Source organism: Hyla sarda, assembly GCF_029499605.1.
Source record: "Hyla sarda isolate aHylSar1 chromosome 1 unlocalized genomic scaffold, aHylSar1.hap1 SUPER_1_unloc_17, whole genome shotgun sequence".
Taxonomy (NCBI): Eukaryota; Metazoa; Chordata; class Amphibia; order Anura; family Hylidae; genus Hyla; species Hyla sarda.
The window spans coordinates 61,661-75,736 of NW_026607578.1; the positions used below are offsets into that span (position 1 = coordinate 61,661).

Genomic DNA, 14,076 nt, shown 5'->3' on the forward strand with positions numbered 1-14,076 from the left:
AGGAGAATCTTATATCTTCAGATTATAAAGCAGATGATGATATCACACAAGATACATATGAAGAACATTCCATTATCCCAGATACACCCTCAGCCCTTCACAGCCAAGATCTGTCATCTCATCCTTATATACAGGTCCTGTCTTCTCAGTCATCACAGGATGTTCAGCAAAAAAAACATCACAGAAGGGGTGTTGGACATCATCAAGCTCATACAGGAAAGAAAACATATTCATGCTCAGAATGTGGGAAATGTTTTACTAAGAAATCACATCTTGCTGGACATCGAAGAACTCACACAGGAGAGAAGCCATTTTCATGCTCAGAATGTGGGAAATGTTTTACTTTTAAATCAAATCTTGTTGTACATCAGAGAACTCACAAAGGAGAGAAGCCATTTTCATTTTCAGAATGTGGGAAGTGTTTTACTCGGAAACCAAATCATATTGAACATCAAAGAACTCACACAGAAGAGAAGCCATTTTCATGTTCAGAATATGGGAAGTGTTTTACTCGGAAACCAAATCTTATTGAACATCAAAGAATTCACACAGAAGAGAAGCCATTTTCATGCTCAGAATGTGGGAAATGTTTTACTTTTAAATCAAGCCTTGTTGTACATCAAAGAACTCACACAGGAGAGAAGCCATTTTCATGTGCAGAATGTAGGAAATGTTTTACTGAGAAATCAAGTCTTGTTGTACATCAAAGAACTCACACAGGGGAGAAGCCATTTTCATGCTCAGAATGTGGGAAATGTTTTACTTTTAAATCAAATCTTGTTGTACATCGAAGAACTCACACAGGAGAGAAGCCATTTTCATGCTCAGAATGTGGGAAATGTTTTACTTTTAAATCAAATCTTGTTGTACATCGAAGAACTCACACAGGAGAGAAGCCATTTTCATGCTCAGAATGTGGGAAATGTTTTACTTTTAAATCAAATCTTGTTGTACATCAGAGAACTCACAAAGGAGAGAAGCCATTTTCATTTTCAGAATGTGGGAAGTGTTTTACTCGGAAACCAAATCATATTGAACATCAAAGAACTCACACAGAAGAGAAGCCATTTTCATGTTCAGAATATGGGAAGTGTTTTACTCGGAAACCAAATCTTATTGAACATCAAAGAATTCACACAGAAGAGAAGCCATTTTCATGCTCAGAATGTGGGAAATGTTTTACTTTTAAATCAAGCCTTGTTGTACATCAAAGAACTCACACAGGAGAGAAGCCATTTTCATGTGCAGAATGTAGGAAATGTTTTACTGAGAAATCAAGTCTTGTTGTACATCAAAGAACTCACACAGGGGAGAAGCCATTTTTATGTTCAGAATGTGGGAAATGTTTTACGTTAAAATCAAGTCTTGTTAAACATCAGAGAACTCACACAGGAGAGAAGTCAATTCAGAGCAATAAATGATGCAGATAACACATCTATATATTCACCATGTACATAGGATATCTGACATTTATACATATATCATATACTGCATCTCCAAACTTGTTACCAATTGTTAATAAAAGTTTTCTTTCTTATATTATTTATTATTCTTATATTCATCTCCGCACACTGGACTTACAATAAATGTAATATTGTCCCTGAGGTTGTATATAGGGAATGTAACACGTCAGTGTTGTCCCCGCCCCCTTCTCATTATGATTATAGAGACTTTAATTCAAGGCATCAGACAGGATCCGCGCGTCTCCCTTGAAGATCGTCTCTTCTGAACATAAGACGCTGCAGATACTTTTATTTATCACAAACCCTAGATGAGCGTTTCCCGTCTTGACGTCTATTTTCGGTCTCAGATCATAAAATCCATTTTTCTATATGAGAAGTCGTCAATATCTCAGCGTCCCCCGGGTTCAGTAAACATCGGTGTAATTCTTTTCCTTTTCTTTGTCCTCCCCGGGGTATAAAATCCCTAGAGATCTGATCACATCTGGTACAAGATCTCTTTACTTCACACTTTGCGCCATTATTACACGGATTGAAGACCCAGTTACACGCTCGTAAATTCCCATATATGTCGTGGATTGGAAGGAAAAAGGTTCTTAAATCTTTATATTTACCAATAATATTTTATATTTTACAGTCCGTCCCTATCATAGTACGGAATTGTTATTTTTCTTCTATCCGATGGTTATTTAGTAATTTTGTTATGATTCAGAAGAGACCACGTGTCCCGTATAGACGCTCACCCTGAAGACATTAGACGGCGGTTTTGTGTTTCCGGATTTACACACTTATTATAAAGCTTTTCCTTCGTCTGGATTATTAGAGCTCGTTCGCTCTTCTTTTTCTCATCCTCCCCTTTATATTCCTCCTCATGTGGATATGGAATTCTCCTCAGTCCCTCCTTCTATAGGGCCCATTTTGTGGCCCCCGCTCTCCTCCTTGGCCTCTCTAGTACTTTCCTCTTTTATACGTAGAACAAACAGGAGCAAAAATACCAATGAGGCCCAATAAGATAAAACATGACTTTTACTGCTACATTAGAATATTACAAAAATACACAATATAGAATTTACAGTAAATGGAAATACAGATACATCAAATGTCAACAAATGTATAATAGTAGTAACAATGAATGAAATTATGCCATCAATAAAGAATCAATAGGGGGTGGGGGCAGGGGTACAGGTGACCATCCCTAATCTCCGCCCACTAGAGGCTATCCCTACCTAACCGATACTTACCCTTACCTAATATAATGTGTGGAAGGGTATAGGAAAGTTAGTATTGAGTGGTTATATGGTCTCCGAGATAACTATATGGTTCACACAAAACCGTATCACTAAATCTCTGACTCCTTCTTCCAACGTGTTTCTCTCATAATACCATTTGTGTTCATCAGGGATGGAGGAGATATACATAGAACTGTATACAATGTGAGTGGAGAACATACACAAAAAACATACAATAGACTATTATACAAAAACAAAGGAATATTGAAGATTATTAGTAAATAACCATCATGTGAATACATTTCCTGTAATTAGATACTAATGAGGACATAAGATCGGTAACAAATGATCATTGGTGAAGATTCCATCCAGTATTCATAGTATGGTCCAGTATATAAGAATTAAGAGCCAGTACAAAAAGGTAGAATATATTATTCACAAATCCTTATTAATAGAACCTTAGGATATAGAGAGAATAATACCAAGTAGTTCTCATATATCCCAAGTAGAGGAATATTCCACAATAGGAACAATCTGCAGCAGCTATTCCTGCAATTCCTTATTATGGTTCCCACATAGTGATAGAGGCTCCGCACAAACTCACAGAAGTGATGGAGTATAGAGAGGTATATGGGAAGAAAGACGCCATTAATGAGGAGACAATATATAGAGATCCTGAAGTCACACAGGATAGTGGGAATAGATAGATGGACAAATAGTAAGAAGAAAACAACAATATCAAGGACTCAGGGGATGTTAGGGACCAAACTGCTAAATATAAGATGTACAGGAATGGTGGATGGAATAGATAGAAATTATGGGAGCGACCTGAGAAATGGGAAGGACCATAGAAAATGTCCCAAAAATACATCATGATGGACCTGAGGACACATTACACATATACAGCTCTACTGTGTACACATACAGCTCAGCTACATGTACATTACACATATACAGCTCTACTGTGTACACATACAGCTCAGCTACATGCACATTACACATATACAGCTCTACTGTGTACACATACTGCTCAGCTACATGTACACTACACATATACAGCTCTACTGTGTACACATACAGCTCAGCTACATGTACATTACACATATACAGCTCTACTGTGTACACATACAGCTCAGCTACATGTACCTTACACATATATACAGCTCTACTGTGTACACATACAGCTCAGCTACATGCACATTACACATATACAGCTCTACTGTGTACACATACAGCTCAGCTACATGCACATTACACATATACAGCTCTACTGTGTACACATACAGCTCAGCTACATGTACATTACACATATACAGCTCTACTGTGTACACATACAGCTCAGCTACATGTACATTACACATATACAGCTCTACTGTGTACACATACAGCTCAGCTACATGTACATTACACATATACAGCTCTACTGTGTACACATACAGCTCAGCTACATGTACATTACACATATACAGCTCTACTGTGTACACATACAGCTCAGCTACATGTACATTACACATATACAGCTCTACTGTGTACACATACAGCTCAGCTACATGTACATTACACATATACAGCTCTACTGTGTACACATACAGCTCAGCTACATGTACATTACACATATACAGCTCTACTGTGTACACATACAGCTCAGCTACATGTACATTACACATATACAGCTCTACTGTGTACACATACAGCTCAGCTACATGTACATTACACATATACAGCTCTACTGTGTACACATACAGCTCAGCTACATGTACATTACACATATACAGCTCTACTGTGTACACATACAGCTCAGCTACATGCACATTACACATATACAGCTCTACTGTGTACACATACTGCTCAGCTACATGTACATTACACATATACAGCTCTACTGTGTACACATACAGCTCAGCTACATGTACATTACACATATACAGCTCTACTGTGTACACATACAGCTCAGCTACATGTACCTTACACATATATACAGCTCTACTGTGTACACATACAGCTCAGCTACATGCACATTACACATATACAGCTCTACTGTGTACACATACAGCTCAGCTACATGCACATTACACATATACAGCTCTACTGTGTACACATACAGCTCAGCTACATGTACATTACACATATACAGCTCTACTGTGTACACATACAGCTCAGCTACATGTACATTACACATATACAGCTCTACTGTGTACACATACAGCTCAGCTACATGTACATTACACATATACAGCTCTACTGTGTACACATACAGCTCAGCTACATGTACATTACACATATACAGCTCTACTGTGTACACATACAGCTCAGCTACATGTACATTACACATATACAGCTCTACTGTGTACACATACAGCTCAGCTACATGTACATTACACATATACAGCTCTACTCTGTACACATACAGCTCAGCTACATGTACATTACACATATACAGCTCTACTGTGTACACATACAGCTCAGCTACATGTACATTACACATATACAGCTCTACTGTGTACACATACAGCTCAGCTACATGTACATTACACATATACAGCTCTACTGTGTACACATACAGCTCAGCTACATGTACATTACACATATACAGCTCTACTGTGTACACATACAGCTCAGCTACATGTACATTACACATATACAGCTCAACTGTGTACACATACAGCTCAGCTACATGTACATTACACATATACAGCTCAACTGTGTACACATACAGCTCAGCTACATGTACATTACACATATACAGCTCTACTGTGTACACATACAGCACAGCTACATGCACATTACACATATACAGCTCTACTGTGTACACATACAGCTCAGCTACATGCACATTACACATATACAGCTCTACTGTGTACACATACAGCTCAGCTACATGCACATTACACATATACAGCTCTACTGTGTACACATACAGCTCAGCTACATGCACATTACACATATACAGCTCTACTGTGTACACATACAGCTCAGCTACATGCACATTACACATATACAGCTCTACTGTGTACACATACAGCTCAGCTACATGCACATTACACATATACAGCTCTACTGTGTACACATACAGCTCAGCTACATGCACATTACACATATACAGCTCTACTGTGTACACATACAGCTCAGCTACATGCACATTACACATATACAGCTCTACTGTGTACACATACAGCTCAGCTACATGCACATTACACATATACAGCTCTACTGTGTACACATACAGCTCAGCTACATGCACATTACACATATACAGCTCTACTGTGTACACATACAGCCCAGCTACATGTACATTACACATATACAGCTCTACTGTGTACACATACAGCTCAGCTACATGTACATTACACATATACAGCTCTACTGTGTACACATACAGCTCAGCTACATGTACATTACACATATACAGCTCTACTGTGTACACATACAGCTCAGCTACATGCACATTACACATATACAGCTTTACTGTGTACACATACAGCTCAGCTACATGCACATTACACATATACAGCTCTACTGTGTACACATACAGCTCAGCTACATGTACATTACACATATACAGCTCTACTGTGTACACATACAGCTCAGCTACATGCACATTACACATATACAGCTCTACTGTGTACACATACAGCTCAGCTACATGCACATTACACATATACAGCTCTACTGTGTACACATACAGCTCAGCTACATGTACATTACACATATACAGCACTACTGTGTACACATACAGCTCAGCTACATGCACATTACACATATACAGCTCTACTGTGTACACATACAGCTCAGCTACATGCACATTACACATATACAGCTCTACTGTGTACACATACAGCTCAGCTACATGTACATTACACATATACAGCTCTACTGTGTACACATACAGCTCAGCTACATGTACATTACACACATACAGCTCTACTGTGTACACATACAGCTCAGCTATATGTACATTACACATTGTGAGAAGGTGAAAGGGATCATAGTGGATGGACGCTATGTGACACCAAGGCTCCTGTCCTTGGTGAAGTAAAGCCGAGTTTTTCTCTAGTGTCTGCTGATGCAGCTGGACACTAGGGCTGTCGTGTGGCTGGAAGGCCAATATGGGACGGCTTTACTGGGAATGACCAAGTGTAGGGTGGGGGTCATTCCCCACAATCCAGGCCAGCTTTTTCCTGGCTTTAAAAGGTAGCCTACCTCACCAGGTGAGGGGGATTGTCTTTTGGCAGCTGACACTGCATGGAGAGGCTGTGTGTGGAGCTCTGCTCTGGAGGTCAGGAAAAGCCCTTGCTGTGTGCCACACCGCACAAACCCCAGGTGTGAACAAACACCAAAGAGAGTGAAGGTGAACTTTGTTATGCTGTTTTCCTTTATCCTACATTAAAGACTGTGTTTGCTGTTTATTTAAGTGTCAATAAAACACTGGACTTTGATTTAAAAATGCTGTCTCCTTACCTCAATACTGCAACCGCATCTATTTGCAAGAGCGAGTCTTCACATTTGGTGGAGGATGCGGGCAATGCAGTGAGGCCAGCGTTGAAGTTGCAGTACGCTGTTGACAAGAGCCACTGATGGTGTTGCTAGGGCCAACTGCATGATAAAGACACTGCAATTTAATTCTGTGGACATTTAGAAGGCCAGAAGCGTATGTCCTGGGTGAAAGCTGCTGCTGCACTTCAGGGCCCATCCAACACCATGGAAGAGGCGATTAGACAGCTGATACAAGCACAACAGCAGTCCATGGCACTCCAGCAGGAGACCACCAGGCAACACCAGCAGACCATGGCAAAACAACAGCACACCTGCATGAGACCAACCAGCTACTGTTGCAGCAGATGATGGCGCTGCAGACCGCAGCAGCGACAAGGACCTACCCTGACGCCCGGAAGGCTGTACGGATGTCGATGCCAAAGATGACAGCGGCCAATGATGTAGAGGCTTATTTGGCGGTGTTCGAGAGAGTGGGCTGAGAGGGAGACGCTACCCCATGACCAGTGGGCTGAGGTCATCACCCCCTTCCTGACTTCTCAGTCCCAGCAGGCCTACTTTGATTTGCCAGATGACCAAGCGGCAGACTACAGCACGGTGAAGGGTGAAATACTCGCAAGACTGGGGGTTACTGTGTAGGTCTGGGCCCAGCGTGTGAGGGAGTGGGAATATAAGCTGGCTGAACATGCCCGGCCACAATACTATGACTTGTTGCAGCAGCTCCAGAAGTGGCTACAGCCAGAGGTCCTGCTGTCCCCCTCTGCTATGCTTGACCATTTCCTGGCCGACATGTTCTATAGGGCTTTGCCCACTCCCCTCCGGAGTTGGGTTGGCCAGATATCCCCTAGCAATGCCCTGGGCATGGTGGACTTGGTGGAAAGGTATGAGGCCACCACCAGACTGTGGGAGGAGGCGGTTAAACCCCGGAGGACCCCATCCTTGCCCAAGATGTCACTAGTCCCTAGGGTTCCCCGGGAGGTATTACCTAAAAACCCTGCCCCGTTGCTGTGTTGGGGCTGTCATGAACCGGGACATGTCAAGGCCAATTGTCTTAACCTGGGAGAACCTATGGACGTGAACTTTGCCCACTGCCCCTCCATATATGCCCAGAGACTATGTGCCGCAGGAATCCCCAAGGCAGGAGAGTCGGGACACCTGTGCAGGGTGGAGTTGGGAGGGCGTGAGGTGGAGGCACAACTGGACTCGGGCAGCATGGTGACTCTGGTGAGGTCGGAGTTGGTACCCCGCATAGACTATACAGGATGTGCATACTCGGGGACTTGAGAGACTACCCCACCGCCCTGGTGACTGTAGCACCCGCATCCGGCCAGTGGACCCATGAAATGGCTGTGGCTACAAAATTCCCTCACAAACTGATCATTGGGAGAGACTTTCCAGGTTATGTGTTTTTGTGGCCCCAGATAAAAGTCCCCCAAACCTGTGAGGCAGGTGCTGTCCCCAATAGATTGGCCTTATTCAGGGATGACCCCAGAACCTTGAGAATCTGATCCTGATGTACCCATGGTAGGGGTGACCACTCACAGAGAAGAAGACACACAAGCGTCTCCCTTGCATGTAATGGTGGGAGATGTAGAGGAGCTGCCTCCAGGGCCCGAGTTGGCAGACCTCAACGTCTCTGGGGGCAATTTTGGTACTACCCAACACCAAGACCCAACGTTGTCTTGGGCCTGGGAAAATGTCTTAGTGGTGGAAGATGCACCCCAACAACCGGGGGCCGAGACGGTATATACCCATTTTGTGGTTCACCAAGGGATGGTGTACCGGGTAAATCAGGTACAGGGTGAGAATGTGCAACACTTGGTGGTAAAACAGCTACGGACCTCGGTGTATCACCCCCAGACAGATGGCCTGGTAGAAAGGTTCAACCAAACATTAAAAAATATGTTAAAGTGAGTGGTGGCTAAAGATGGGAAGAATTGGGATCTTTTGCTGCCCTATCTCATGTTCGCAGTAAGAGAAGTGCCCCGGGCCTCTACTGGGTTCTCTCACTTTGAACTGTTATACGGGAGACATCCACGTGAACTATTAGACATAGCTAAAGAAGCATGGGAACAACAGCCTACCCCGCACAAAAGTGTAGTTGAATATGTCACTCAGTTACGGGAACGAATGGAAACAGTGTTGCCCTTAGTCAGGGTTACATATGGAGGCCGCTCAGCGAGCTCAGAGCAGGGTTTATAATCATCAGGCTAGGGTATGGAATTTTAACCCAGGAGATCGGATTCTGGTTCTCGTACCAACGGTTGATAGTAAGTTCCTGGCTAGGTGGCAGGGTCCCTACGAGGTGGTTGAAAAGGTAGGGGAAGTAACCTACAAGGTACACCAGCATGGATGAAGAAAGCCAGAGCAGGTATACCATGTAAATCTCCTAAAACCTTGAAAAAATAGGGAGACTGGTGAGAATGACAGCCGCCGGCCAGACTTATTAGGGGTAGAGGTTTCTGTCCCTCAGTCTTGTGCAAGGGAAGCGGCGGCCACAGTAAAGATGGCTGACAGCCTTTCCACTGCACAAACTCTGGAGGTCATGGAGTTCGTCAGTAGGAACACCGATGTGTTCTCAGATCTCCCGGGATGTACTTGTGTCATCGCCATGACATTGTCACTGAACCTCAGGTGAAAATACGGTTGAAACCGTATCGGGTACCTGAGGCGCGGTGACAAGCCATCGCGGAGGAAGTACAACAAATGTTGAAGTTGGACGTTATTGAGGAATCGAAAAGTGAGTGGGTTAGCCCGATAGTCTTAATACCCAAACCAGACGGTACGTTATGGTTCTGTAACGATTTCCGGAAACTGAAGGAAGTTTCCAAGTTTGATTCGTATCCCATGCCCAGAGTGGATGAGCTTATTGAGAAGCTGGGACAAGCCCGGTCGTTTTCTGTTTTGGACCTCACAAAAGGGTACTGGCAGGTACCCTTGATGGAGGCTGCCAAGGAGAAAACCACATTTGTTACACCAGAGGGCCTGTTCCAATACAAGGTGTTACCCTTTGGTCTACATGGTGCTCCCCCTACGTTCCAAAGGTTAATGAACATTGTGCTCCGACCACATGCTTCAGCCTACCTGGACGATATTGTCATTTACAGAGCAGATTGGGAAAGTCATCTTCCAAAAGTGCAGGCCGTGGTAGACTCCCTCAGGAAAGCTGGGTTAACAGCTAACCCAAAAAAAATTGCCATTGGTCTGGAAGAGACCAAATACCTGGGGTACATCATTGGGCGTGGGGTTGTTAAACCTCAGGTAAACAAAGTGGAGGCCATACGGAATTGGCCACGTCCTGTCACTACCCGACAAGTGAGTTCATCCCCATTTCGCTACAGTTGCTGCGCCCTTAACGGACCTCTTGAAAGGACGCAAGTCGGTAATGGTGAGGTGGAATGAACAAGCAGAGCAGGCTTTCTCCGCTTTAAAGCCGGCCCTATGCGGGTCTCCGGTTCTGGTGACACCCGACTTCAAAAAGGAGTTTATAGTGCAGTCCGATGCCTCTGAGGTAGGTCTCTGTGCTGTACTCTCACATGAAGTCAATGGGAAGAACATCTCGTTGTCTTCCTCAGTCGCAAACTTGCCCCAGCCGAGACCAGGTATAGTATAGTGGAGAGTACCTGGCCATTAAGTGTCTGGCCACAAAATTTTAAATTCACAGTTGAGCACAGGACTCGGTTGCTTGGCAATGCCGATACCATGTCCCGGGTACACTGTTGCATGAGTGTTCACCCCCTCAGGCTTGAACAAAGGGGGGTATGTGAGAAGGTGAAAGGGATGGTGATTGATGGACGCTATGTGCCACCAGGGTTCCTGGCCTTGGTGAAGTAAAGCCACATTATTTATCTAGTGTCTACTGCGGTGCAGCAAGTCGATAGTTCTGTAGTGTGGCTGGAAGTGTGGCCAACCTGGGACGGCTTCACTGGGAATGAGTAGGGTGGGGGTCATTCCCCACAATCCTGGCTTTAAAGCCTGGCTCTCTCACCAGGGGCGGGGGATTGTCCAGTTCGGCAGCTGACAGAGCAAGGAGAGGCTGTGTGAGGAGCTCTGCTCTGGAGTCCAGGAAAAGCCTTCGCTGTATATACCACACGGCACAAACCCCGGGTGTGAACAAACACCAAAGAGAGACAAGGTGGACTTTGTTATGATTTCTCTCTTTTTTCCTGCTTTAAAGACTGTGTTTGCTGAGTACTAAAGTGTGAATAAAACACTGGACTTTGATTTAAAACGCTGCCTCCTTACCTCAATACTGCAACCGCACCTCACTACAACACTGAGCTGTATGTGTACACAGCAGAGCTGTATATGTGTAATGTACATGTAGCTGAGCTGTATGTGTACACAGTAGAGCTGTATATGTGTAATGTACATGTAGCTGAGCTGTATGTGTACACAGTAGAGCTGTATATGTGTAATGTACATGTAGCTGAGCTGTATGTGTACACAGTAGAGCTGTATATGTGTAATGTACATGTAGCTGAGCTGTATGTGTACACAGTAGAGCTGTATATGTGTAATGTACATGTAGCTGAGCTGTATGTGTACCCAGTAGAGCTGTATATGTGTAATGTACATGTAGCTGAGCTGTATGTGTACACAGTAGAGCTGTATATGTGTAATGTACATGTAGCTGAGCTGTATGTGTACACAGTAGAGCTGTATATGTGTAATGTGCATGTAGCTGAGCTGTATGTGTACACAGTAGAGCTGTATATGTAATGTACATGTAGCTGAGCTGTATGTATACAGTAGAGCTGTATATGTGTAATGTACATGTAGCTGAGCTGTATGTGTACACAGTAGAGCTGTATATGTGTAATGTACATGTAGCTGAGCTGTATGTGTACACAGTAGAGCTGTATATGTGTAATGTACATGTGGCTGAGCTGTATGTGTACACAGTAGAGCTGTATATGTGTAATGTACATGTAGCTGAGCTGTATGTGTACACAGTAGAGCTGTATATGTGTAATGTACATGTGGCTGAGCTGTATGTGTACACAGTAGAGCTGTATATGTGTAATGTACATGTAGCTGAGCTGTATGTGTACACAGTAGAGCTGTATATGTGTAATGTACATGTAGCTGAGCTGTATGTGTACACAGTAGAGCTGTATATGTGTAATGTACATGTAGCTGAGCTGTATGTGTACACAGTAGAGCTGTATATGTGTAATGTACATGTAGCTGAGCTGTATGTGTACACAGTAGAGCTGTATATGTGTAATATACATGTAGCTGAGCTGTATGTGTACACAGTAGAGCTGTATATGTGTAATGTACATGTAGCTGAGCTGTATGTATACACAGTAGAGCTGTATATGTGTAATGTACATGTAGCTGAGCTGTATGTGTACACAGTAGAGCTGTATATGTGTAATGTACATGTAGCTGAGCTGTATGTATACACAGTAGAGCTGTATATGTGTAATATACATGTAGCTGAGCTGTATGTGTACACAGTAGAGCTGTATATGTGTAATGTACATGTAGCTGAGCTGTATGTATACACAGTAGAGCTGTATATGTGTAATGTACATGTAGCTGAGCTGTATGTGTACACAGTAGAGCTGTATATGTGTAATGTACATGTAGTTGAGCTGTATGACATGACATAGCTGCATAAGTTTCAAAAGAAAACTTTTATTAACAATTGGTAACAAGTTTGGAGATGCAGTATATGATATATGTATAAATGTCAGATATCCTATGTACATGGTGAATATATAGATGTGTTATCTGCATCATTTATTGCTCTGAATTGGCTTCTCTCCTATGTTAATTCTTTGATGCTGAAGAAGAGCTGATTTCCAAGTAAAACATTTTCCACATTCTGAGCATGAAAATGGTTTCTCTCTTGTGTGAGTTCTTTGATGACTAATAAGTTTGGTTTCCAAGTATAACATTTCCCACATTCTGAACATAAAGATGGCTTCTCCACTGTGTGAGATTTTTCATGTTCAACGAGACTTGATCTGTAAGTAAAACTTTTTCCACATGCTGAGCATGAAAATGGTTTCTCCCCTGTGTGAGTTCTATGATGTTGAACAAAACTTGATTTCCCACATTCTGAACATGAAAACAGAAGAGAAGCCATTTTTAAATCAAGTCATTTTGTACATCAAAGAACTCAGAAATCAGTAAAACATTTCCCACATTCTGAGCATGTATATTGTTTCTTTCTTGTGTGAGCTTCTCAATGTCCAACAGCCCTTCTGTGACCTTATTTTTTTTCTTAACATCCTGTGATGAATAAGACGACCGGACCAAGGTTTAATGTATAATATTCTAGTACCTGGTGACATATATACAGATGTGTTATTTGGATTCTATTTGCATTTTGCGTAACAGACATTTCTGTAGGTGTATAACAAGATGTGCTTTCCGAGTAAGACATTTCCCACATTCTGAACATGGAAAGGGCTTCTCACCTGTGTGAGTTATTTGATGTGCAACAAGATGTGCTTGCTGAGTAAAACATTTCCCACATTCTGAGCATGTATATTGTTTCTTTCTTGTGTGAGCTTCTCAATGTCCAACAGCCCTTCTGTGACCTTATTTTTTTTCTTACCATCCTGTGATTAATAAGAAGACAGGACCAAGGTTTAATGTATAATATTCTAGTACCTGGTGACATATATACAGATGTGTTATTTGGATTCTATTTGCATTTTGCGTAACAGACATTTCTGTAGGTGTATAACAAGATGTGCTTTCCGAGTAAGACATTTCCCACATTCTGAACATGGAAAGGGCTTCTCACCTGAGTGAGTTATTTGATGTGCAACAAGATGTGCTTGCTGAGTAAAACATTTCCCACATTGTGAACATACAAATGGCTTCTCTCTTGTGTGACTTCTCTTATGTCTAACAAGATCTGATTTAGCAGTAAA

At 42.6% G+C, this 14,076-nt stretch overlaps 2 protein-coding genes across 2 annotated transcripts; one reads left to right on the forward strand and one right to left on the reverse strand.

Annotated features, from left to right (window-relative positions):
* Window positions 1–206: 206 nt before the first annotated feature.
* Window positions 207–1,460, forward strand: LOC130298034 (oocyte zinc finger protein XlCOF7.1-like; the record flags this gene model as incomplete). Its single annotated transcript, XM_056550917.1, has 1 exon — window positions 207–1,460. A coding segment is annotated over one exon (1,215 nt), but the record flags the coding sequence as incomplete, so codon positions are not given.
* Window positions 1,461–12,841: 11,381 nt separating this feature from the next.
* On the reverse strand, window positions 12,842–13,603 carry LOC130298036 (gastrula zinc finger protein XlCGF67.1-like). Its single transcript, XM_056550919.1, has one exon. The coding sequence runs from the start codon at window positions 13,278–13,280 to the stop codon at window positions 12,957–12,959; it is 324 nt and encodes a 107-aa protein (XP_056406894.1). The 5' UTR covers window positions 13,281–13,603; the 3' UTR covers window positions 12,842–12,956.
* Window positions 13,604–14,076: the final 473 nt, after the last annotated feature.